Source organism: Equus przewalskii, chromosome 7 (genome assembly GCF_037783145.1).
Source record: "Equus przewalskii isolate Varuska chromosome 7, EquPr2, whole genome shotgun sequence".
Lineage (NCBI taxonomy): Eukaryota > Metazoa > Chordata > Mammalia > Perissodactyla > Equidae > Equus > Equus przewalskii.
The window spans coordinates 13,087,839-13,115,230 of NC_091837.1; the positions used below are offsets into that span (position 1 = coordinate 13,087,839).

The 27,392-nt window shown below is 49.3% G+C and overlaps 1 protein-coding gene and 1 long non-coding RNA gene across 10 annotated transcripts in view; one reads left to right on the forward strand and one right to left on the reverse strand.

Moving 5' to 3' along the window:
- Positions 1 to 27,392, reverse strand: part of ACACB (acetyl-CoA carboxylase beta) — a 101,167-nt gene that overhangs the window by 68,716 nt on the left and 5,059 nt on the right. For 6 of the 9 annotated variants that reach the window (XM_070627026.1, XM_070627025.1, XM_070627027.1 and 3 more), the window contains exons 2-4: positions 24,552 to 25,198; positions 3,607 to 3,739; positions 609 to 747 (exon numbers count right to left, since the gene is read on the reverse strand). In XM_070627026.1, the coding sequence (XP_070483127.1) occupies positions 609 to 747; positions 3,607 to 3,739; positions 24,552 to 25,189 (910 nt within the window). In that variant the 5' untranslated portion in view covers positions 25,190 to 25,198. Of the gene's footprint in view, positions 1 to 608; positions 748 to 3,606; positions 3,740 to 5,149; positions 5,348 to 14,267; positions 14,566 to 24,551; positions 25,199 to 27,392 lie in introns of those variants that run through there. The other 3 variants (XM_070627028.1, XM_070627030.1, XM_070627034.1) reach the window with 3 other exon arrangements.
- On the forward strand, positions 22,641 to 26,286 carry LOC139084442 (uncharacterized). Its single transcript, XR_011541809.1, has 4 exons — positions 22,641 to 22,741; positions 22,845 to 23,016; positions 23,712 to 23,830; positions 26,006 to 26,286. It is a non-coding gene; the product is annotated as an uncharacterized lncRNA (long non-coding RNA).

The following is a 27,392-nucleotide window of genomic DNA, read 5'->3' on the forward strand; positions in this document are numbered from 1 at the left end:
CATCTTTCTCTACTTTATATGTGGGACGCCTACCACAGCATGGCATGCCAAGCGGTGCCACGTCTGCAGCTGGGATCTGAACTGGCAAACCCCAGGCCGCCGAGAAGTGGAATGTGTGCACTTAACCGCTGCGCCACCGGGCCGGCCCCAGGGCCTGTTTTTAAAAGATCAGTTTGGCTGCTGTGTGGAGAAAGATCTGATAAGAACACTCAGGGAAGAAAGCAGGGAGAAACTATTGCCCAGTAGTTATTTACAGACTCATCTATGCTGAGACATAGGCAATGAAGAGAAAAATGAGCCAATGATTGAAATACAGTACATACACCTGCAACAAACAAAAATCTGGAAGAAGACACACCAAATTTCTCAAAGATCAGATTTCCACTTTGCATGTTAATCATTTGCATTTTTATAAGGCACATGGGTAGCTCTTGTTATCAGCAGACATTTTAATTAAATAGAGAAAAAAGGGCAAATAAATACGGGCTCATGAGAGGTACCCTGGGACTCCATCTGAGGTCCAGGATGGACTTGCCCAGGTGGAGTGGAGGAGGTGAGGGGAGGTGAGGACCAGGTGTGGCAGAGGGAGGAAGTCAAGACCCAGGTACCTGCGTTGGCCTTCAGGTCCTCTGGGGTCACCATGACTACAAACCGGATGGCTCTCTCATTTCGGAACATCTCGTAGGCCCACCTGCGGATGGAACGCATGCACTTCACGGCGGCGATGCCATTGTTGGCAATGAGCACCTGCACAGGGAAAACGAGGAAGGGTGGGAGCTGCACATGGACCTGCACTGGAGGCTGCGCGCTAAGCCAGGGTCCATCTCACCACGGCAGAGCCCCCCGCTGTACCTGGAGCACGTCACTTTGTATTTCTACAGCACAGAGCAGGTGCTCAAAGACCGCAGGCTGCATGAATGAATGATTGGATGGATGGTCAAATGGAATGACGCATGGATGGATGGACGGATGAATAAGTAGATGGACAGAAGGATGGTTAAGATGGATGGATGCATGACTGGATGGATGGACGGATGAATAAGTGGATGGATGGATGGATGAATGACTTTTGATTCCTTCCTTTTATACCATTATGATTGCCTTTAACATTTTTTGAGTGTTTAGGATGTACTGACCTTAGCACGATGTATTTTATATGCATTATTTCATTTCATCCTCACAACAGCACTTTGAAAGAGATTGTATTATTAACCCTATTTGGGATTAAAGACATTAAAACTCAGGAGTTAGGGCACTTGCCCAAGGTTGCACAGCTAGTAAGTGGCAGACCTGTGCTGTGAACTGTGGCTCCCTCTGCATCCTCAAGGTTAAAAGTCCCAGATTTGATAATGAGGAAAGGCAGTGATACTGGCTATCCTCAACAACAGAGAGCAACAACAGGGGTCCTGTTTTCAGTTCTCATTGGTGTCATGAACTTGCTGTGTGGCAACAGATGGATCCCTTCCCTCTCTGAGCTTCATGCCACGTGAGGAGCTCAGACTGGCCAACTCCCAGCTTAGTCTCTAAGAGCTAAAACCAAGCTCTAGTTTTCTAGTTAAAAAAAACCAAGGTATATGGCTTCAAAGTTTCAACTTACATAGCAAGTCCATAATTTTAAGGCCCTTCCATCGCTGACTAATCTTTATGACAGCCCTGGAGGACAAGTCTCATTAGAGATTTGGGATGTGATCGCCTCTATTTTACAGGAGGGGAAACTGAGCCCAGATGTCACGTCCTGTGAGCGGCCACAACAGATGGACCCTAGACTTCTTACTCAGGTTCAGCATCCTCTCCCCTTTCAACAATGCCCCCCGAGGAGTGATGACGAAATGGCTGGGCTTTGGCTTTCTCAGTCTGATTCCCAAAGCAAGGGCTGGTCATGAGGGAAGGACTACGAATGGCCCCATTGGTTCTAGCACACTCTGGGAGTGCCCGGGGAGAAGGCAGCTGCAGCAGGCTGGCTGTTCCAGCCTCCACAGCTGTGGCTTTCCCACGAGAAGTCCAGGAGAGGGCAAGCTACCGTCGGCTCTAAAGTCAGAGGGTGGCTCCGGGCTGAGGCCTTGGGCAGCCACCCCAGCCTGTCGGCTCCCGAGGGCCGAACCCCGGCCACTGCTTGGGCTGGCTGCAACACAGTCCCTAGATGAGTGCGGCAAAAATGCAGCTTCTGGATCCCCACCCAGGAGATTCTAACTCCCAGGGTCTGAAATAAGGTGGAGGAATCATATTTTCAGGCAGCAAGTCTGGCGGCAGTCAGGTGTGGGAGCCCGTATGACTCCAGCGCTCAATACTGCACTTACGACGCTGGGGCAAGGGCCTGGGCTCCGGAGTCCCACGGCCGGGGAGCACATCCCAGCTCCGCCGCTGACCAGCTCTAAGACCTGGACAAGCCACCTCGCCTCTCTGAACCTCAGTTTCCTCTGTAAAATAATACCCACTGACAGGGCTGGAGGGAGGATTAAATGAGATATGATGATGTAAACACAGTTACCTGGATGCCTGGCCCAGAGCAGGCCCTCGATAAATGGCAGCTGCCACTGCTGTTACTGTTATTATCATTATCATTATTATTATTACCATTACCACCACCACCTTGGAGTAAAATGAAAAAGAACAAGGCCTTCCAGTCAAACTGACCTGGGTTCAAATCCTGGCTCCAGCACTCACTAGCTACTGGCTTTGGATAACCAAGGCCAAATCTCTGAATCCTAGCTTCTCCGTGAATACGATGGCAATAACCAGTCTGTGGCCAGGGACTTGGCCAGATAGAATGGGAAATGATGTGAAAAGCCTGCATAAATGGCAAATTTTAGCTGTTTCCTTTCTTTCCTGCCATTCTAGTACACGGGTCTCCTCTGCTCTTTGTTGTTACCGGGTCAAGTGGATTCTGACTCCCAGGGCCCCTGTAGACAGCAGAGTGGAACCCTACCCGGTCTTTCTGTGCTATCTCCTCACCTTCTGGTGCTCTATCAGACAATGCTCTGCTCTATTCAGAGGGTTTCCATGGCCTATTTTTTCAGAAGTGGGTGGGCAGGTCCTTCTTCCTAATCTGTCTCGTCTGGAAGCCCCACTGAAACCTGTCCACCATGGGTGACCTGCTGGTAGCTGAAATATCAGTGGCACAGCTTTCAGCATCGCAGCAACACGCAGCCGCCGCAGTATGACAGCCGACATACGAGTGGTGTGGTTCCCTGACTGGGAAACAAACCTGGGTCTTGGTGGTGAGAGCGCCGAATCTTAATCACTAGACCACCAGGACCCTTCTCTCCTCTAAGGAGCTGTAAACCTCAGGAGCGCAGGGCTGTGTCTTATGCTTCCCTCCCAATAACCTAGGAAGAGCCCCTTGCACCAAGGCACCTCAGGGTCCTTTGCGGGAGCCTCTCGACCCTGCGCAGAGCCCTCAGTCTCGTCCTCTGTGAAATGGGGGTCGCGGCCGTGCTGCTTCAGGCCATTGTGGGGGTGAAAAGCTCACCAAGTCCAGCACCCAGCACTTAGCAGGTGCTCATGGAAGGGTGGGCCTGAAGCTGGTTCTCCCACCCCCAGCTGGGAGGAGCAGTTCCACCTTGTCTCCACCCAGCCCCACCCAGAATGCAAGGACCCCATCCGTACCTTCTCAATGACCCGATCCCCCCCAAAGCGTGTGACAAACTCAGCCGGGGAAGCCACAGTAAAGTCTCTGTGCAGGTCCAGCTTCCGGTGTTCTCGGCCCCTCTTCACCAGGTAGAGTCCAGACATGCTGGTCCTGCAGAGGGCACAGGACAGACCCAAATGAGCGAGGAAGCCGGGGATGCCCAGGGACGAAATCAACATTAACAGAGAAGCCAAAGCCCATCAAGACCCCTTCTGCTCTGCAGTCCCTCTCCAGGGCCCCTAAGCATTTCACGAGGACACTCAAGAAGCTGGAGCAAGAATGATGCAGGAGTGATCCTCTGACCTGCCCCAAGTTGCACGTTTAGATTTTTTTTTTTTCCCAGGGGGAGGAAGATTGGCCCTGAGCTAACATCTGTTGCCAACCTTCGTCTTTTTGCTTGAGGAAGATTGTCACTGAGCTAACATCTGTGACAATCTTCCTCTACTTTATGTTGGATGCCACCACAGCAAGACTTCATGAGTAGTCTGCACCTGGGATCTGAACCCACAGACCCCGGGCCGCAGAAGCGGTGCACGCGAACTTAACCACTATGCCACCGGGCCAGCCCCTGCACGTTTAGATTTTTCACCTTAAATTAATTTTTACTTTATATGCCCCTGATTTAGGAACTGAAATAATACTAAAAAGCTTCTAACAGGGGGAGAAGTTTATCATCAAGGAGAAAGCCCACACACTCTAATACCTTAGACTTGTTGAACAGTATTGATATCTTTCATGCACTTTTCTGTATATATATCAAAATTTTTTTTAAAACTGCAAACAAACCAAAAGAATGTATAACAACAAAACAGAGGTTCCTTGCTCCACCCCTCTTCCAGAACCCCACACCAGAGGACAGATCTTGTGAGCCATCCATCTGAGACACCATCAATGACCTCATCTTGAGAGACGAGGAATTAGCGCCCTTTCTCCGCCAGCCCATCGGCCGGCTTCCCCCAGCCTCTCAACAGAGGCACACGGTAATCTGGTAGATTCAGTATTCGGTGTTTTATGAGTCTGGGATCGTTATTCACAGACGAGCACTGTGGTATACCAGATTTTCCTTCCTTTCTTTTTATTTTTCCCCCTGGAGTTAGTGACTTTTTCATTTACTTGGTTTTCCTTGAAACTGTTGTTAATTTAACCCACTCCTAAGACCATCCCAAGCCATGTAAGATAACGGATCACTTCCCTTATGTTCCACAGCGACTGCCTCCTAGAGGTCTCTACTCTCCTTTCACCTGGGCTGGCTGTTCTCTAGACCCCCATACCACCATTATTCTGGGCCTTCCCTTTGCTGCCATCCTTACGATTCCCTGTGCCCTTCCTTGGGGTTTGATCCCTAATTTGGGGGATCACATGGCTCCCTCTTTCTCGGCAGACTCCCTTGTTTGGCTGGGGCATCTCTTCCAGTAGTTTCATCCCAGCGAAAAGACGGTACAATGGCAGGGCCCATGATGATGATGCCCTCAACATGCCTGTACTGTTCCTTGCTGCACGGGGCTCCCATATCACTGTCACCTTGGAGATTCCCTTTGATTCTAGGCTGGATCTCTATTTCTCATCTCCTATGTGTTGCTCTTCTTTGGTTTACTATCTTGTTTCAGTGGAAGACATCCTTCGGCAGCTTTCTAAGAAAAGGTGTTCAGGGGAGTAAACGTTTTGCAGCCTTGCATGTTCTAAAACTGTCTTTCTTCTGCCCTCACATTTGACCCTATTGTTTGGCCGTGGATGGAATTCTAGAAGGGAAAACCTTCTCCTTCAGAATTTTGGAAGCCTCATTGCATTGTTTTGTGGCTTCCACAGATGCTAGAACCAGAGCTGTTCTGATCCTTGACCTTTCGTGGGTGACCTGTTTTTTTCACATCAAATGCTTACAGGACCCTCTCTTTGTCCTCCGTATTCTACAGTTTCATAGGGATGTGCTCAGGCAGGCGTCTGCTTCCATCAGTGAGGCTGGGAATCCATCAGCCTCCTTCAATCTGGAAAATTATGTCCAAGACTCTGTCTTCAAATGTTTCCTTGATGACGTCCCTGTCTCCTTTTCCTCTATTCTTATCGGAAGTCCTATTATCTGGATGTTGAAATTCTGGGACGGGCCCACTAGTTCATGGACATTTCCCTCTCCTATTTTCTCTCTCTTTTCTTCTGCTTTCTGGGGGTTTCCCACGGCCTTCTCTTCTAACTGTTTAGTGGAGTTTTTCACTTCTGCTATCGTGTTTTTAATGTCCAAAAGCTTGCTTCTGCTCTGCAGATGTTCCTTTTTTTTTTTTTTTTAAAGATTTTTTTATTTTTTCCTTTTTTCTCCCCAAAGCCCCCCGGTACATATCTGTGTATTCTTCGTTGTGGGTTCTTCTAGTTGTGGCATGTGGGACGCTGCCTCAGCGTGGTCTGATGAGCAGTGCCATGTCCGCGCCCAGGATTCGAACCAACGAAACACTGGGCCGCCTGCAGCGGAGCGCGCGAACTTAACCACTCGGCCACGGGGCCAGCCCCTACAGATGTTCCTTTTTATGCATCCCATTCCTCTCCACCATCCTCCCTGAGCCAGATGAGGGTATTCAGGAGAGCTTTTCCAAGTTCTCTGCTCCTGGCAGGGCTTCTGTTTCTTCCAAGTTTCCTGTATCCCTTTGTTTGGGGCCTGCTTTCCATATCATAAACTGTACCTAAATGTTTGGTAAGCCTCGGTCACTCCCTCGTGCCCAAGAGCGTGAACTAAAGGCCTGATGAGAAGTACCGGGCATGTCGTAAGGCCAGTGAGCCCCGAGCTCAATGCAAGGTGATCTGGCAGGGTTGTGTGTTGGGGAATCCCAAGTATCTTCAGAGTCTTCCTCCCTCGCTGGTCCAATTCCCCTGGGAGAAGTCTCCAGGTCTTCTGCCTGGAGGATAAAGGTTGGCCGGGCACCTGGGGGGAGAGACATGGAGGAGTAACAACTGGGACTGCTCTGGGGGGCAGGTTCCAGGATTCAGCATCCACACAGCTGAACCACCTGTTAGGGATATAGGTCCCACACCTACACTGTGCCTGTTGGTCCCCAGTACCCAGACTCTCTGCTTTTCCCTCCAGAGGGCAAACGGACAAACGCCTGCCTTCTGCTGGATGGCGGTTCATATCCAGAACCACGCTGAGCGGAAGTGGGCAGCTGCCAGCCACACAGAGCAGGGGAGGGGATCCGGGCATCTTTACCCAATCCTCTTATTTTGGTACTCCTGTTCACTGCCCCTTCACCCGCCAGTTGCAGAGGCACCTGATGCTGCCGGTCCCTGCACCTTCTGGGCTGCACATCTGGTAGGTTCTCAGCTTGCCTCCCTGCTGCTCTACGACTCAGCCCTCTTGGTTCTGCTAAGCCAGTCACCACTTGTCCGACAGCTTCCCAGCTTCCAGAACGTTGCTGCCAATCTACCCTCCTGTGCTCCCAGAGCTGACGGGCTTCTATCGCTTTAAAAAAAAATGTGTTTGGTGGGATTTAGACAGGAGTCAAATCAGGCACGCACATCCAGTCCACGCTCTTAACCCGGCAATGGGGAATTCAGGTGGAGAGCCGCCTGCAGGGAACCAGGTTAGAAGTTAATGCCCCAGAGGTGTGTCCAGCAACTGCGTCATCAGGCATCTCGGGAGGCGGGGGGCCAAGTGGGTTCAGCGGACCAAAAGTTTGCTGAAGAACTGATGGATCATGAGGAACACCACCAACATGCCATCATCTATTGTCTGAGCAGGAAATAGCAAAGCTGGAAGCAAATGGGCAGTCGGGGAAGAGAAATTCCATTTTACAGATGGGCAACCCAAGGCCCAGGCAGGCAAGGGGGTCAGCCAGCAGGTCAGCAGGCATGGGGCTCTTTCAGGTCTGGGAGTTTTCTGCTGTAGAAAGTCTGTGTGTCCACTACAGCTTCCCGTGGGAAAAGCCTGCGGACCTCCAGTCTGCCCCCGCTTCACGGTGTGGGTCCCCAAAGGCTCTGCTTATCAGAAATGAAGACACGGGCTTCCAGGCCAGGGGAAGACAGAGAGGGACGAGTGACAGGCGCCCATCATGTGCATAGGCCACCATAGGATACGTATTTTCAGCTGAGACTTTCTCTGTTCAACTGGCCTCACGCACGGTGCCCAAATGAACAGACAAGTAAACAAACTATTTCTGGCCCTTGACATGGCCTCGCTGCCTCCCAGGAGTTGCAAACAGCTTTTCTTCTAAAACCTCCTAGGATGGAACTGCTGAAACAAAACAGGCCTTAGAAGGGGACTCGGGAAGGTGGAAACCATCTTGCAAATGTGAACAGGGCTTTTACCATAATTACATTCTATTAACCAGCAAGTCGTTCTGGGTTTTGTTTGTTTGTTTGTTTTCTGAGGAAGATTAGTCCTGAGCTAACATCTGTCACCAATCCTCCTCCTCTTTTTTTTTTTTTAAGATTGGCACCTGAGCTAACAACTGTTGCCAATCTTCTTTTTTTTTTCTGCTTTTTCTCCCCAAAGCCCCCCAGTACATAGTTGCATATTTTAGTTGTGGGTCCTTCTAGTTGTGGCATGTGGGACACTGCCTCAGCGTGGCTTGATGAGCAGTGCCATGTCTGCGCCCAGGATCTGAACCGGTGAAACCCTGGGCCACTGAAGCAAAGTGCACAAACTTAACCATTCAGCCACAGGGCCAGCCCCAATCCTCCCCTTTTTGCTGAGGAAGACTGGCCCTGAGCTAACATCTGTGCCTATATTCCTCTTCTTTCTATGTGGGATGTCTGCCACACCATGGCTCGATATGCGGTGCGTAGGTCCACACCCAGGATCCGAACTGGCGAACCCCAGGCCGCTGAAGCCAAACATGTGAACTTAACTCAAGCCAACCGCTTCTGTTTGTTTTTAAGAATTTTATTTCTTTACAAAAACAGGCCGATTCGGCCTAAGGGCCCTAATTTGCAGGCCCCTCACCTAGGGAAACAGACCTCAAAATGTTAACAGCAGTTATCTCAGAGGAGTTGAATTATGGCTGGTTTCTGTTTTCTCCTCTTTGCCTATATTTGGTAAATTTTCTGCAATGACATATTATTTTCAATAAGAAAAAGGGCTGTTAATTCTGTAACAGAGATGCTGCAAGCCGTGGCCATTCCGGTACCCCCTGAGTAAGGCACTCAGTTTCCTCACCTATAAAATGACGAGAAGAACACGGACCTCCTCGGGTTGTGAGGATTAAATTAGTTAACACATTCAAAGTAAAAGATGGCGCCCGGCACACAGGAAATTCTCTATTATTATTTCAGTGCCACTATGCCAAGAGAATGAGGGGCTGCTGATCTGCCAACCTCACCAGGAAAGGCATCAGCCAGGGCCCTCTGCGCAGGGCCTGCTCCCATCCGTCCACCCTCCCTTTCTGTCCACAGCCTTCCCTGACTGGTGGCTTGATCCGTTGGCCTCAGGAAGTCTGAGACATCCCATTTCCATGCACACAAACATTAAGACTCTAGCAGTTTGACCTAAGGTGCAATGCGAAAAATGCAACCACTAGAAAAACACCATGTTATGGGCTGGGAGAAACCATTCACGGTCACCATTTTTATTTCAAAACTGTTGACAGAACCCTCCATCAGGCAGGTCATAAACCCATCACAACAAATTGGTGGGTGAACACAGAATGCTGCCGGAGTGGCCTTGTTTCAGGCCCAGTCTCCAGACTGGTGGCTATTTTTATTTGCTTTTGACAAATTGGAGGCCAACCAAAAATCGCTCTGCAGGGCTGACCTTCAGCCTGCATTTGCTCCAAGGCAAGTGCGGAGGCTGAACTATTCCATGGTGGCTTTCGAGATGGCTTCAGGTGCAACCTACTTACTCGACAGAGCTGGCAGCGAAACGCCAAACACCTCAGTTCGTCAGGCACAAGCCCAGGCAGAAGCGCACTGGGAGGGAGGGAATAAACATTCTCAAGTGTCACTGCGGACGGGGCACAGGGGGCTTCCCACTGAATCCCACAGCCCTGTGCAGGCGAGCCCATCATCTCCTGCTCACGATGAGGAAACTGAGGCTCAGAGAGGCCCACTGACCTCAAGTCACGCAGTTGGCAAGTGGCAGAGCTGGGTTTCCAATCTGACTCTATCTGACCCCTAGAATTTAATTTTGAGGCAGACAGACACCCGCCATAAATGGAAGTACCTCTATTGTCTGCACTTTAAAAAACAGGCACTTAGGGGCTAGGCCAGTGGCATAGTGGTTAAGTCCACATGTTCTGCTTCAGTGGCCCAGGGTTCACAGGTTCGGATCCTGGGCACAGACCTACACACTGCTCAACAAGCCATGCTGTGGTGGTGTCCCACATACAAAATAGAGGCAGACTGGCACAGATGTTAGCTCAGGGCCAATCTTCCTCACCAAAAAAACCCCAAAAACCCAAAAACCAAGCATTTCCATTTGAGAGGCAATATGTGTAAGGCAGGGTTCTCAACTGGGGGCAGTCTGGCTCCCCTGGGGACAGATGGCCATGTCTGCAGGCATCTTGGTTGTCACAACTTGTGGTGTCCTGCTGGCATCTCATGGGTACAGGCCAGGGATGCCACGTTGCATCCTGCAATGCACAGGACAGCCCCTACCACAAAGAATGACACAGCCCCAACGTGAGCTGTGCCACAGCTGGGAAACCCTGCTAGACTAGAGCCATCCTCCCAGGCTTGGAATCTATAATCCACGACTTATGACCTGTGCAATCTTGGGAAAGTTGCTTGAGTACTCTGTGTCTCGGTTCCCTCATAGGATGAAAATATTAATAATATTAACAGTATCTGCCTCGCGGACCATGAGCCCAGGGTTCAGCTCTGGGCCTGGCCTGCAGGAAGAGCTATAGCTCAGGTGCCTCTCAGCAGGGCAGCCGCTAAAAGAGCCCCAGTGTGAGACCACGGGCCTAGGACCCTGGCTTTAACCACCCTTAAGTCCCTTAGCCTTTCTTTTCTTTTGTAAAATGGGGATGGTAATCGCTGAGAGCTGCTAACCTGATGGAAGTGAGGCCTTAATATTATCACCAAGCAAGAAACAACATTGTACAGCCCAGTAAAGGCTGCTCCCTCTGAACTCATCTGTAGGCTCCCAGCTAAATGGACCCTTGGGAACCTCTCAGGCCACTCACTCCGTCAGTGCCTCCTAGGATGGCCACTTAGGCTACGCCAGGGGTCAGCAAACTAGGGCCTAAGAGCCAAATCCAGTCTACCACCTGTTTTCCTACCTCCCACAAACTAATTATGGTTTTCACGTTTTTAAATGGTTGAAAAAATTCAAAAGACTCATATTTTGTGACACGTGAAAATTATATGACATTCAAATTTCAGTGTCTGCGAATAAAGCGTGACTGGAATACAGTCAGGTCCATTCGATTACGCATCATCTCTAGCTGCTGGTGCAGTAAACAGCAGTTCTGAGTAGCTGTGGCAGACACCATATGGCCACAAAGCCAAAAACATTTACTATCTGGCCCTTTACAAAAACAGTTTGGAACTCTGAGTGAGGCAGCAGTCTTCAGCCCCAACTGTACACTCCATCTCATGAGGAGCTTTACAAAATATTGATGCCCGGGCCCCACCCAGAGAAATTAATCAGCATCCCCAGGGCGTGCGGGATTGGACGGGGTGTGCCCCGGCATCTACATTTTCCAAAAGCGCCCCCCGGAAATTCTAATGCGCAGGCAGGGGTGGGAAATTGAACAGATCAACTACCAACATTGTGACAAGGCAACATTTGACATAGGCCTCTGTTCTGAGTAGATGTCCCATGGCAGTGACGTCACTCATAATGGGGATTGTGGGGCTCCCTGAGGACCAGATTCTTCTGCCTCCCTCTCCCCAACTTTTCTTCATTCCATTCAACTCAAGTCTCCAAGAAGCCCTTCTCCAACCACTCCGACCCACATTCATTTCTCTGTTCCCTGCACTCTGGCCCAGTTCCCACTCGGAAGGACTCTAGTCAGCATGTGGCACCTTGCCTTCCTATTCATTCTGGCTCCTTAGGACATGCTGCAGGTGTCAGGACAGGATCCCAAATGCCTCTCACCTCGGAGGTCCTCTTTCATAAGAGAGCTCTGTCGTCACTATTACCAATTGTGCAAACGTTTGTGCTGACCTGGGATGGCACTCGAGGCCAGCACCTCCCCAGTGCTGGGGTCTAGCAGTGAACAGTCTCAAGAACCCTGGCAAGGCCTATTAGGATCAGCCCCATTGACAGAGGAGTAAACTGAGGTTCAAAGGGATGATGCCATGTGCTCCAGGTCACAGAGCTCAGTGGCAGAGTTGTGCTAACTCCATCTTTTTAGCAACTCTAAGCTAAGAGAGGCACCATCAATGACCCAAGAAAGCATCTTCATCTTATTATAAAAATGGTGACCACACGGCCTGCACTTGCTGGGACAATTCCAATTTCTTGCAAGTTTATTCTTTTGGAATAAAATGGTTTGTGAAAGGTATTATTTGGGATTAAAATGTACAATTAAATGTGATTCAAGAGTTATATGTTAAACTTTCCGGGTAAATAGCTTTATAGATCAGAACAAAACGTGCCCTTTGTCAACCACGTGGCCTGCTTTGGGCACTCCAGAACTTGAGTGCTTCTGCCAGAGGAGTTAGATTAGGGCTGGAAATGTGGAAGAAACTTGAGCTCTGTGCTCCGGGAAAGACAGTACCTGAGAAAGACCCGGATCCAAACCCAGGACCCCGCCCCTCAGCAAGCCCTTAACTCAGACACGCCCTGAGCGCCCCAAGAAGGGCCCCTTGAAGACTCTGCTGGTCTCCTCTGTGGAAGGACCCGAGAACTGGAAGGCAAGCCCCCATCCTGGAGGGCTGGCCGCACGTGTGGGACATCTGTCTTGCCCTCTCTGAACCACCAACCAGAGAAACTAAACCACAGCTGAGGCCATCTGGCTCCATGAGTCCTCACTCCCTGGCATGCTCACAAGCCACAGTAACTAGTTACCAGCCAAGTCCTTTAGTCTCCTACTAGTCCAGCGTTAGGAAAGGCCTCTCCTTTCTGAAGGAGTCTATTTGAGCAGGTTGTGAACCTGCGGCCTAGGGAGCCGTTTCGGCAACAGCCCGAGGGTGAACCTGGTGATGCTGGCACCAGCAACAAGAGCCTCAGTTCTTACAATGGGGATGACGACACCCACTTAGTGCCGCAAGGAGGTGTTGCAAACACAGCCGGGCACACAAAGCCGCCAGGAACGGGAGCGGGTACCAGTACTGCACTCGGGAGCCTTGAATTTGAATTACCGAGAAAACATCTGGCTCCCCAACTGGGTCAGGCTCCTAGAGACCAAGGTCACGATTCCCAAACATCTTTGTGTCCTTTCCGCCTCCCAGACACAGGCCTTACACATAGGAAATGCACAGGGAATGTTTATGGACCGGGTAAATATACCCTGAGAAAGGAGCAAAGGATGGAGGCAGAGACTGCTACAACACCTCACCGTGCTGGTTATAATAGCAAAAAAGGAAAAATAGCCCCAAATACCCACTATTTATAGGGGATTGCTCATACATTTTAAGGTGCATCTGTTTAAAGGAACACTACGGACCCAGTAAAAAGGATGCTGTAGATCAAAGGTTGGCAATGTTTTCTATAAAGGACCAGATAGTCGATACTTTAGGTTTTATGGCCCAGACAGTCTCTGTCCCACTACTTCACTGTGCCCTTGAAGCAAGAAAGCAGCCATAGGCAACTCGTAAACAACGAGCGAGACCGTTCCAATAAAGCTTTATTTGTGGGCACTGAAATGCGAACTACATGTAATTTTCACATGCCACCAAACAAGATTCTTCTGTAATTTTTTTTCAACCATTTAAAAGTTCAAAACCATTTTTTGTTTACAGGCCATACAAAAACAGGCCGCGGGCCACAGTCTGCTGAGTCCAGTGGTAGAAAACGTCACGTCCACTGAAAAAGCAAGTTATAACACAATACGCTGTGTATGACTCAAGTTTATAAGTTAAGACATATCTGCACCAAAAAAAAAAGGCTGCAAGGATATACAGCAAGCGTTAATAAAGATCACATTGTGTGTGGGGGGGGCGGTTAAGGCTGATTTTTGTTCCTTCTTTTTGTTTATCTATAATTTTCTGAATTTTCAACAACAAACATAGCATCATTTTGGTAATTGTTTAAAATGCAATCAATCAAATGACAAGAAAAGAAATGAAATCAAGCAGGTTGGGCTAAGAAGCGCTCGGCACAGAAATGCCTACACGAACCTGTTCAGAAGATAACCCTAAAGGTGATGGCTGCTCAGGTGCACGTAGAGTCGCCCCGGCTTCCCAACCACTAGGCTTCAAAAACACCTGCCGTGTCATCACCTTTATCAAGGCCAAGAGGACGAAGAGGGGGAAAGCCGAGCCCCCGCCAACCGGTCCACCTTGAGGCACCTGTGCTCCTGAGCGCCCTCCTCCAGTCAGCATCACTGCCCAATCCAGCCGCCGCTTCAACCACCGAGGCAGCTAGAGTTCGCCAGGCGGGCTCCACCTCCCCAGCCGCCAACCTGAAGCCTGCATTTCTTTGGGTGGGGGCGGGGAAGAGGGGGCGGTGCTAAGAGGACACACAGCTTGTCTTCACCGAAGGCGGAGGGGGCGTCGTGCTGCAGAAGTTTGTTAAAGAGAACTCAACGGTCATTAAAATTGCAGGCTTACTTACCTGACTTTGCGATCAGGGAAACAGACCTTGCACTCGGCAGGGCTCATGTTGACCACCCCACAGGCCCATCCCACCGGGGTCCTGCTGGGATGCCGAGCATGCACCACCTAACCCCTGAAGCGGACCCTGGTCCCGGGGCCCAGCAGGACAGCCGGATCGTGACCGGGGAGAGGAGGCACCGTCCTAGAGCGCCCCGGGCTGGGCTGTGCAGCAGCCTGCAGGCCCCAACTTGGCGCTGCGCTTCCTCCATCCCGAAACGCACCCATCGCGCAAGTGCCCAGGATGGACACGCCCGCCCAGGCCCCGCCCCCAACCCAAAAGGACCCCGCCTCCCACAAGGGTCCCGCCCCCTGACGTGGCCCCGCCTCCAGTCCCTAGTCAGGGATCAGGACCCCGCCGTCCCCCAGACCGGGTCCCGCCTCCCGGACCCGCCAATCCCAGAGGCGCCGCTGACCTTGGGCGCCGGGCTTGGGCGCTGGGCGAGAGCCGCCCGAGTCTTAAACCCTGGGCTACTTCCTCCCCAGCTCCCTGCCCGGAGTGGAAGAGTTCTAGGACAGGCTCCCCTACACGCTGACAGCTGCAGAAAACCCCCAGTTACCTAAGTGCTTCCATACATACCCAATAGGGAGATGGTGGAAAATACGGGTTATTTAAAATGTGACTCAGATGTCACCACGGTCGGTGCCTGGTAAAAACCCCCGCAGTCAACCTCTGGCTTCCAGGTTCCTGTTTTTGCTTCTTTCACCCCTCCTCCCGGGGCCATGTCTGCGCCATGCCCCCGCCTCCCCGCAGTGAGCTTGTAGCCCGTGCTTTGAACGACCTGAGTCCCCTAGGAGGCGAGCGCCTTCAAGACAGGGAAGACCCCAGCTGCCCTGTGACCCTAAATAAGCTGCTTTCTAGTGAAACTACCATTTGCTGAGTGCTCTTTTGTGCCTTTGACTTATTTAATCCTCGGAGCAATCCTATTGTCTTTATTCCGGTGATACAGATTTTAAAAACGTGACCCAGAGATGCTATGTTCCCCAAGGTGACAGAGCCGGTGACTTGAACCCGGGTAAACGGGTTCCGGTTAGAATGAATAGAATGAATGCTTCTCCAAGTAGTTATAATAGGTAAAAAGGACCCCAAACACTGCCTAGAAAGCATTGCAATGATAAGAAATATAACCCATGTTCGTAGCAAACAAAAAGTAATATAAATGTTTGCAGATGAACGCTCTTCAAAAGACACAGCCAGGGCCACACCTCCAGAGGGCGCCACCGACGCGGCCACAGTGGGAGCAGGGACCTGGCCCTGGAGTCCTCAGAGCAGCCCTGCCCGAGGGTGCTGGCTAGCTGTGCTCTAACCACATATTAAATAATGATTCAACAAGCAACGGGTGAACAAAGTTCTCAGTTCTTCAGAGTTTCTAGAAGGTTCTTCATCACCTTGTCTACACTCTTTCTGAAAAAGAAGCCACCTCAGGCCAATTTTTTTCTTCTAAGTTTCAAATCAAAACCAAAAAGTATTCATCGCCCACATTTAAATGTAACCACCTCAACATAGAAGAAACAATTAAAATCAGGAAATGAAGGTGTTTCGACCCACTCCTGCCCTACCCAAAGTCAGTTAGGATGATGAGTGGGAGAAGGCTCGCCAGTTTACTTGCGTTGCTCTAGGGTTTTATTCTCTTTTGACAAAACCCCAGCACTCACTGGACACTGAGTGGACAGTGTCACTTCTCTGCTAACACAGCCGTGGGGACATCCTGACACACCTGCGTTCACCCAGGGCTCCCAAGGAAGGGATTTTGCTGAGACGTTTGGGCTTGGCATGTCACCAGAGTGATGATGACTTGGGTTTTTCTCTGCCTCCTTTATTAGGGAATAGAAGATGAGAAGAAAAGAATAAGATACACTCGTATGCATAACATCACCGGCATACAAACATCCATAGTTGGGATTTTCAATAAAACGGTTCAGACTTGGCTATAGCTGCAGTTTCGTGCTATGAGCCCTTCTGCTTAGACTTATCAGGGGCTAAATTTAACTTGTTGGTATTGCCAAGGGAAAACCCAGGTCACTGACAGCACAGCACACAAAATCAGCAAGGAAACGCACATACGGTGACCAGCCGCATGGTGGAAAGGCCTGAGCAGAGGGTGGCCTCCGGCCTGTCCCTACCTGCCGTGTGACCTGGAACAAACCCCTTCTCTCTCTCTTTCCACGTCCTCATCTGTAAAATCATCCACATATAATGTGCTTTCAATAAAAGAAAAATAACCCCTTTCCACCTATGATGGGGGAAATGTTACATTAAGTAGAGGGCAGAAGTGAACGATTTTTCTAAAATGGGATACTGACGCTTAAGGCAGAGGGGAAAGTAAAAATATTTAGTCCCTCTGTACCATATTAATATAACAGCCAGCATTCCCCAAACCTCAATATCCATCCGCAAATGGAACAACGCTCGGACAGGGACCCCTTTATCTCAAGCTCCCAGAAAACATCTCAGGAGCTAAAGAGATTTGAAAATGGGGTTTTTGCTGGTCCCTTCCTAAATCAATAACTGAATAAATAAATTAAAACATTATAGAAAGATCCATGACATTCCATTTAGGGACAAATGAAAATATGTGTAGACAATTTAAAGTTTCATGAGCTGCTCCCTACTGAGAGCTGACGAAAACAGGTGCAGGTGCAGACAATGAACAGGAAGGAGCTGGGGAGGCGCCCACCGCAAGCCCACCCAGGACTCTATTTGGGACAAGGAGAAGGAGGTAAGGTCCCAGATGTCACTGTGCTTTTCTGATGTGTCTTCACTCTGACAGGCCCCCTCCTTCATGTCCAGACCCCACAGACCTTCACCTGCCTTCCTGGAATCTGAGGTCTGTGTTGCTAAGCAGTTCTTAAATGCAACGCTCCCAGCATGGAAGCGAGCAGACCCGGACGTGGCAGGGGAAATACCCAGCACTTGTGTGCTGGTTTGTAGTTTATCCTTAATCAGGGCCACTTCTCCTGCCTCTTAAATTTCTCTTCCTCCTCTGTGGACACAAGTTGCTTTCCTTTAAAGGTGTATGCCAGGCAGGGCTCGGGAACAGCTGTGGCCACAGGCAAGACCTTTGAGAGAGGCCCAGTCAATGGATGGCAACCGAGGCCGCCTCGGGGCCACCCACTCTGGGCCTTCCTCCCGAGTGGTCTCAACATGCTTCCAAGGTAGACACTGGCGTTATCTGGCTTCAACAGAGAGAGAAATTGCAGCTCAAAGAGGTCATGGGACTGGTCTGAGATTTGAACCCAGACCTGTCTGACTGCGGGTCCTGGGCCCTTACTGTGACGCTGTGCTTTGTATTTAATGACAGTGACTGCACCGTGGGCACTGCTGTAAGTGCTGTGCTCACAGTAACTCCACTAAGCCTGACCCCAGCCCTGTGAGGTAGGTACCACTGTGACCTCATTTTAGAGGATGCTAAGGCACGGAAGGTAACAGCTCGGCCCCAGGTCACACGATAGCTAAGTGGAGGAGTCAGCATGCCAGCCCTCAGTTGGCCTCCAATGAGAATGCTCCTGACCACCCCACTACTCTCTCCACCCATGACGGAGCCGGGTGTCTATGCGGCCACAGTGCCAACTGCAAGGCCTGGCACCCAGCAGGGCTGCAATAAATGCTCCCCAGCCAATGGATGGGCGGGACAGACCTTAGCTTCTCCGCTTGACCATTTCATCTCTTAGATTGCTCTTACACTTGCCTAGAACCCAGACTTTCTGTGGTAATTTGCCAAGGGGAAAATGGTTATAAATTAACAAACTTTTCCCAATTTTCCCACTGCTCTCTTCCCCATCATCCAGCTGCCCACCCACCCTTCCACATACAAAGAAACAAAAGCAAAGACTGTTAGAGCCACAAAGGACGTCCGAGCATCCAGTCCAACCCTCGAGAGGGTAGGTGATGTCCCCAAGGTCACACAGCTGAATGGTCGCCCCAATAAACTGCTCATCTCCTAACACTTCCCACTAACGGAAAGAACAAGTTAGGAGGAAGGCGGAGGTGCCTTGGCTGGAGCCCAGGTGAGGCGGCAGCATGAACCCTGGGAGTGTGCAGAACACTTTCTGATCTGCGTCTGCTGAGGGTCTGGGTTCAGATCGAGTCCAGGCCCGGGCCCATGATTATCCTGCTGGGAGACCTCGGGCAGACTCCTGAACTTCTCTGGGCCTCAGCTTCTTATCTAGGCAGCGACAGGACTGGTTCACTTTTCCCCTCAATACTTTATAAGGTTTTATTATTAAACATTGTTGAAACTTATATTATAACAAGGATATTTACAGCAGAAAGTTAGGAAACACAGAAGAAAATTTAAATTACTCAGAAACGTACCACGTAAAGACAAAGACTGTTAACTGTCTGGGGGCACCCTCACTGTCTCTCCAGTGACACACACACGTTTATTCGGCACAAGCCTTTTTCGTGCTTACTGTGTGCCTGGGCATGTTCTAAGCATGTTGCATGCACCTGTCCACAATCCCTTATCCGAAACTCCCAGGGCCCAATGTGCTCTGGAATTGGGGAATTTTTTTTTTCAGGAAGGTAAATCTTCCTATAATTCCTTCCTACACATTACCACGTTAATATTCCAGCAGCAGACGGCATGAATAGTCACACAAAATGGGATGAATCAAGACTATGAATAAATTCACCTCTATCCAAGGCGGGTTCGCTGCTGAATGAGCTCGCCGCCAGCTTAGGAATGTCAGTTTCATGACTTTAAATTTCAGGGCGGTGGGTGGGCGATCCTGAACCTGGGCCATCCATTCAATCCACACACGCACCCCAGCGGGTACAGCTGTTGGGGTGACAAGCTAGTCAGGGGCTGCTTTGAACGGGGTATCTCAGCCCGGGCCCACCGCGTAGGAACCTCACGATGCTTCTTAAACAAAACGGGCTTACCCTGTCACCTTCATGTCATCATGGGTGAGCAACTGTTTGCCCCATCACATAACGTCCTCAGCAGCTCTGTTTCCAAGGGTCGCATGGAATTCCAACCCTCGGGGACTGCTTCTAAGTCCAAGGAAAGGCCGAGCCCCAACCCCTGGCCTGAGACGAACCCAAAAGGGAAGAGACGGCAGTGGAGGAGGGGGGAGACCTGAACAGACAGCACAAATCATTGGATCTAAAATCTTAGCCCTCGTCAGGTGGGGAAATGGAAGGGCCGGTGAGACTGCCTATTAAAGGCAGAAGAAAAAGTCAGAATTACAGTTTAACCTCAGAACTAGCCTATGAAGTCACAAGATTTATGCAAAAAAGAACTTGATGAAAACAAAAATGCAATTTCCGCTGAAGAGCAACAACAAAATGCCTGTTCCTCCATCCATTCACTCCTCCATTCCCAGACTCATGATCAAGTGCTCTCCGTGCCCCGGGAAGGCAGAATTCTGTCTTCAGCAAGTTTGGGTTGCTCGTCTCATTCAGGCGTTCAAATTCAAAGTCTACCGTGAACCCACACTAGGCGAGGCAGTGGGGAAAAGCAGAGACCCCATAAATACGGCCCCGTTTTCATGGAGTCTGCAGTCCAGTGCGGGAGACGGGTAATGACTAGGTAAAGAAAGAAGGAGATCCAAGACAACCTCAAGGAGTGATTAAAGGTTGTGAAAACAACACGTCAGAGTGATGGATCAAGAAACTGGGGGCACGCGGGGAATACTCCGTAGGTGGGGAGGGGACAGGGAAGGCCCTCAGAGAGGGTGACTTGGATGGGCAAAGAGCCAGAGGTGGAGGCAGGACTGGCTACAGACTTTACGGGGCCCTGTGCAAATGGAGAATGTGGAGCCCCTTGTCCAAAAGCCATGAAGAATCTCAAGAGGGCGACAGCAAAGCACTAAACCAAGCGCCACAGGCCCTGTGTGACCCTGGAGGGAAGTCTGGGGAAGGATGGGAAAGGGAGCGCTCAGGTCAGATGGGACAGTTATTGCAAATGCCCAGAGTCGGGATGCAAGTCTGAGTATTCTGGGATGGGGAGGGCACAACAAGAAGAAAACGACCCCTTTGAAGACTGTGTCAAAAATAGCTCCCTCCCAAAGCACAAAATTAAACACGTGCATTTTCTTTTTCTTTTTTTTTTTTTTTTTAAAGATCGGGCACCTGAGCTAACATCTGTTGCCCATCTTCTTTTTTTCCCTTCTTCTTCTTCTCCCCAAAGCCCCCCAGTACATAGTTGTATATTTTAGTTGTGACTGCCTCTGGTTGTGCTATGTGGGACGCCACCTGAGCATGGCTTGATGAGCGGTGGCACGTCCGTGCCCAAGATTCGAACCGGTGAAACCCTGGGCCGCCGAAGCGGAGTGCACAAACTTAACCATTCAGTCATGGGGCCGGCCCCAACATATGCATTTTCCATCCGTGCCTAGTCAGTCTCCCACTTGGTGGCCTGGCAGGAAGAGGCCCGTGTGGGCCACAAGGTGACCTTCGGGGCACCACAGAGGCCAAATGTCTCCAGGAGGACAATGCCAGGGGCAGGGAAGATCCACAGACATGGCTCACTTCTTTGCTCTGGTTTCCACGTGAGCCCAGAGCCCTGGAATACACACCCCAGGTGTGAGTTTCCCATCTTTGAAATGGGGAAGGTATTAGATCAGGGCCGGAAGGACTAGCCCAAACGCCGACTCCCTGCTCCCATTTTGCAGAAACCGGGCCTCCAAAGGTTAGGAGATTTGCCAGAGGGTGCAGATGATTAAACAACTTATGAGGAATAAACTAATAATAAAAGGACCTTCTTGGATTCTAACAAGGACTCCGTGACCACCTCTGCCTTCTAGGAGGTCAGGCTCCATTTCCTGATGCTCTGGCTGGTTGCCGGCAGCACACCAGCCTGCCCACCCGCTCTTAGGAGCCACATCCCAAAGGAGCTTTTGACCTGTGGGTCCCCAGGAAAAGGCATTACCGCCTGTAGAGGAGAAGCAGCCCAGGAGCGGCCCTCCACAAAGCAACACTCTGCAGGCGTTTTTTTTGGAGGGGAAGGGGGGGTCCCCCTGAACATCCCTTCAGAGACTTGGCCCAAGCCCCTGCCAGTAGGTGTGAGCAAAAGGGTCAACAGAGGACCACCAAACGCCAGGCTACTGAGATTCCCAAAGATGCCAAGATACCAAACTACAACAGGACAACAGAACGCTCGGCTTCGTTCGGATATGGCATGGCTGTTCCCAACAGGCTGGAATGCACAGGTTTGACATAATTCTTCATCCAGCCAACCACCAGAGGCCATGGCACTAGGACGAGTGTCTGAGCCATCACGCCCTGAAGACGCTTCCAAGTAGGTCTCTCATTCCAGTTCACTGGAAACAACGAACACCAGAGGGTCTCCTCCATTGGAGGCCTCTGATTCGGGGACTTGGTTGAGGCTGGAAATGTTCCTCATGGAAACGCCAGCATCTTGGGAGGTGTCAGGAGAAGTGCCCCAGCTGACCCTAGGTGCTAAAATTGTAGATTCCCAACTCTGAAAAGCACATCCATTGGGGACAAAAGGAACTGTGTGCCTAGGGAGCTTTGTGACCGGGGGTCACACCTCAGGGGCTGATCCAGTGCCCATATGCTACAGATGAGGAACTAGAGGCTCGGAGAGGGTAAGGGACCTACCCAAGGTCACACAGCACATCAGTCCTCCCTGCGCCCCCATCGTGGCCCTTTGCATCTCCCACCACTCTGCAATGTGCCTTCATCTCAACATTTGGTGCCTCCGGTTTATAAAAACCAAGATCCCCCGACCCTCCTCCCAGTCCTTCGCTGGGACAAAGCAAGAATAAATGATTTACTTACAATGCTAGTTTCTAGGCACTGAAGAGACAAGAGCAAAAAATTCACTTAATATTTTGGCTCATGGCCATGCAAAGATAGGGCCTTAGTTAAGTATCTTTTGCCTTTACAAATTCACCAGCTCAGAAAAGCTGTGGTTTAAGCACAAACCAGCAAATACCCCTCCAAGTAGCGGTGGAAGACAGAGTGGAAAGCTGGAGACTTGCCCCCACTCCATATTCTAACCTAGCATTTACTGAGTGCTTTATTCTCCTGCTAAGTACTTTAGAAATGTTAGTTCATTTAATCCTCACAACTTTCTGGGAATGGAAGACTCAGGAGAGAATAGCAATAGTAACAATGTTACTATTTGATAAATTCTTAATCAGCACCAGCAGAAATTCACACAGCTGCTTCTTTCTCTTTCAGGGCTGGACCCCCACTGTCCAATACAACAGCCACCAGCCACACGAGGCTTTTTAAATTTAAATTAAAAATTCAGTTCTTCAGTCACACTAGCCACATTTCAATTTCAATGGTTACAGGTGACTAGTGGTTACTGTATTGGACTGCACAGTTCTAGAACATTCTTTTCCATAATATTCCATTATGGCAGAAGGTTCTGCTGGCCTCTTCTGGTCTAGCCTGAAAGTTGCCTCTTCCAAGGGCTCTTTACTGCCCTGACCACGTCTTTCTAAAATAGATCCCCTCAGGTATTCCGTCTCCTGTACCCTGTTTCCTTCCTGGCACTGGACGCTCTTGAACACCATCCTCTCGGTTTACCTGTTTATTTGCACACTTCCATCTCCCTGGTAGGACCATCTGTCTTGTTTCCTGCTGGAGCTATTGTGATACACGCATCTCACCCTCCCTCCTACTTTGATACCACTTAGCGACCTCCCATTGGGCAACCACTTCTAACATCATCTCTGATGTCCACCAATTTGGGTGAATTGGTTCAACGGACTGCTTTTCCCTAACCCCTGCTGTAAGTGCCACATCGAGGGAAAGAAAGGGGTTTGCAGGGGAGAGAATATAGGAGATCATGGGAGAGCGCCCACCGTGGCACAGCGGAACCTGGGTTCTGCAGTCCGACAGACCTGACCTTGAAACTTGGTGCTGCCACTTCCTAGCTGTGTGATCTTGGGAAAGGTACTTCACCTCTCTGAGCCTCAGTTTTTCTCATTTGTAAAATGGGGATCCACCAGTGGCCCTGTACCGTTGTTAGACGGAATAAATGGGTAATTTACATAAACTGCAGGCAGAAGGCGGGTGGGATGGCTCTGGGTAAATTCAAGTGCTGGGTGAAGTGGGTGCCGGTGGGCCAAGGACAGGCCCAGGAAAAGAGCTGGGGAGGAATCTAGTGTTTATTAAGCACCTGCTGTGCACCAAACTCTGTGCATACTTTACAAATGTTATCACATTTAATCCCTTCAACGTTTTGCAGATGAGGGACTGAAGCCGGGAGAGGGGGAGTGCCACGCCCGAGGTCACAGGGTGTGGGTGACAGAGCCAGCGCTGAACCCAACTCTGGGTTCTGACTCCAAAGACTGCGCTCTTTGTACTAGACCCCGAAGCCTTCTCTTCCTTTAGTCCTTCCAGAAACTCAAAACATTCTCCCCTGGAAGACCGTCAGTAGAGGGAACGCTTGCATCTTCCTGTGTCTCTATTTCCTCCTTCCAGTAACCAGGGTTAAAATCAAGCTCACCGGGAACACCGTGCCTATGAAAGAACCCATTTCCTCGGACAAGTTTTTCCCATTTTGGTAAAGTGAGTACAAGAGGTGCTTCAAAGAACAGCCGGTAAGCCTGCACCCCTGGGAAGAAAAACAGACGAAAGGAAGGAAGGAAGGAGCTCCCGAACAGAGCAAGGGTTCTCTCCAGCTGGCCAAGCTGTGGCTGGTGGCTCTTTTCTACTCTCCGCCCTCCTATTTTTTCCCAGGTTTTCTACCTGGAACTACTGTATTCAGTTTGTAATTTGGGAGCAGAAGTGGCAAAGCTTGATAACAAAGAAACAAAGCCACCAACTGCACCCCTGGGATGGTCCCACGTGTAAAGGACCTTCAGGCATTTGTTTCCAGCCATCAAATTGATGGCTGTGGTTATAGTGTCTGAGTTCCTGCTTTTAAGGCACCACTGGGAGAAGATGTGTTTTTGAGTTGTTAGCTACCTGTTGAATGAATGAATGAATGAATGTCTCTTCAGGAAGCAGGGAAACTGTCCCTCCCTCCAGGCTCCCATCAACCCTTGTGGTTCTTGCCAGCCTTGAATTATAACTAGTTACACACAAGGTCATCTTCCCTAACTAGGCTGAGATCTTCTGGAAAGCCAGTTTCCTGGCATGAGGCCCTGTACGCGCAACAGATGCTCAGTAAATGATTCTGAAAGGATGGAAAGCTTCTATCTTCTTTTCACATAGCTACCCTCGAAGTGTTGGCATCCACAAATGGCTTGACAGAGTGGGAAGGATGCAGAGCCCACCCGAACTCTGCACCTCCCAGGATGAGGACCGAGGACACATTACCTTATAATAGGGAGGAGGGTGTCAGACTCGCCCGCAGTCAGAGCAGCCTCCAGGGACAGGGCCCCCAGGCTGGCCCGGCTGCCCTTCCGGGAAGACTCTCGGAACAAGCCAGCACCAGGGTCCTCATCAGAGGAGTTGTCATCAAAGGAGCCCAGGATGAAGTTGGTCATTAGCTGCCTCTTGATGTGTGCCTGCTTCTCGTCTTCTTTGGAGGGGCTTGTGGCTTGCTGGCCCTGGGGCCTGGCTGGTGAGGACAGGTCATTGGTATCTGGGACCTCCAGTCCTTCTGTCCCTGTCGCATTGGCTGGGGAGGTGTCATTAGAGGAAAGGGGGTTTCTTGGGGGATTCTGGTCTGAGGGTAGCTGGGATATTCTTTGCTGACAGGCGTCTTCTGGACCTTTGTGGGAGGCTGGCTCAGCCTGCTTAGAAGTCCTTGGCAGAGAGCTGCTGTCGCCGTTTTCCCGGGGTGGCTCCCCTGAGCCATCTGAGGTGGGAAAGGGCTCCTGGCTTGGGCTGAAGCTTACTTCCGATTTACTCTTGGTGACCGGCTTGGAGTCCATAATTTTCCCCCAGATTTTCAACCAGGAAAAGGTCAGGCAGGATAAAATCAGACAAGATAGAAAAAGAAGCAGGGTCATTCAGAAAATCTGTAAGGAGAAAAGGAGAGACATTTTAGGGTCTACATAATTGAGTTATGTCTCTCTCAAAGGACGAGAGGCATTTGGGTTTCCATGAATTCAGCTGAGAAAGCTGGAGGGGAGGAGCACAGGACAGAGTGTGGAGAAAGGGTTCTCTTCCTGGCTCTGCCCATAACATGCTCTGTGGTCTGGGGCACGTTCCTTAACCCCTCTCGATCTCAGTTTCTTATCTCTAATTTAGGTATACTAACACACGCTCCCCGTAAATCATAAACATGCATGTGAGAGAGAACTGAAAGAGATCACGTATGTTAAAGGACTCTGTTACAGATCATAATATCCCAAAAATAGGAACCCAAACAAATGTCCATCAACAAATGAATGGATAAACAAAATATGGTCTATCCATAGAATGGAATATTATTCAGCCATAAAAGGAATGAAACACTGACATATACTACAACATAGATGGATATTGAAAACATTATGCTAAGTGAAACAAGCCAGTCACAAAAGACCACATACTGTATGCTTCCATATATATGATATACTCAGAAGAGGCAAATTCACAGAGCTAGAAAGATTGGTTGCCTAGGGTAAGTGGGATGGGGGTGAGGGCTAAAGGGTACAAGGTTTCTGTTTAGAATGACGAAAATGTCCTAAAATTGATGGTGGTGATGGTTGCAAAACTCTGTGAATATACTAAAAAATACTGAATTATATACTTTACATGAGTGAACTGTAAGGTATATGAACTATATCTCAATGAAGCTGATATCTTAAAAAAGAGACTCTTCACTATGTTCCAATTTGTAGATATAATGGGATTGTTGCTTCTGTCAACATCATCTTCATCACTATCATCATCATCATCATTGTATTCTTAGCATAATCATCATCATGGTCCTGGAAGGAGGAAGGGCACCTTGGCTTCTTTTCTCCACGGCGCTAACACACGTGACGTGGGGTATGCTCACAACTAGAACAAAGGCTCAACAAGACCAAGGGTCTAGAACAGTGCCTGGTATAGAGAGAGCTTCATGATGGACAAAAATTCAGCCTGTCAAATAAAGGAATTCAGATATTCTGATTTCGAACCCATGTCTCACCACGCTAACTCTGTCCTTTTAATGAGTACATCATTCTTATTTGAAGGAAATGTTGTTAAAAAGCAAACAAACAAAAATGCGACTTGAACGCACTGAAATTTTGGAACCAATTTTGCCACAGTTATATGCTGGAAGCATTAAAAAAGCAGAATCATAAAGCTCAAGCATGTCAATTTAGTATCTAAAAGGCTTTTTCTTTTTTGATTGCAACACAATGTTCTTAAAAGAAATGGAAAGGTTCTCAAGATTTCCCAGAATTACATGACCCAAGTACTTCTTTGCACATTTTGAGCAACAGAATTTGCTGAAATGTGGTCAAGGGTATTTTCTAAGTAATACACAGGGTCAGAAGGTTTTTCTTTTAAGGTCATCAAGTCTCTTTTGAAAGAAAAGTCAGTCAAAGGTGGTTCAACATCAATCAAGGTAACAAACCACACCAACAGAACAAAGTAAGAAACCATACAGTCACCTCAATTGACACAGAAAAAGCACCTGACAAAACTCAACAGCCTTTCGTGATAAAAAGTCCAGAAAACCAGGAATAGGTAGAAACTTCTACATAATAATGCACATTTATGAAAAACCCACAGCTAATCTATACTCAGTAGTGAAAGGCTGAATGCTTTCCCCCTAAGATCAGAGTAAGACAAGGGTGCCCACTTTCACCACTGCTATTCAACATTGTCCTGAACGTCCTAGACAGAGCAATTAGACAAGAAAAAGAAATAAACGGCATCCAAATTGGAAAGGAAGACATAAAATCATCTCTCTTCTCGGATGACATGATCCTATATAGAGAAAATCCCAAAGAATCAATACACACAAAAAAACTACTAGAGATAATAAACCAATTAAGCAAATTTTAAGATACAAGATCAACATGCAAAAAGCAATTGGGTTTCTATACATCAGCCATAAACAATCTGAAAAGGAAATTAAGAAAGTAATTCCATTTACAATAGCATCCCTAAGAATAAAATACCCAGGAATAAATTTAACCAAGGAGGTGAAAGACCTATACACTGAAAACTACAAAACATTGCCGAAAGAAATTAAAGATGACCTGAATAAATGGAAGGACATGCCATGCTCAT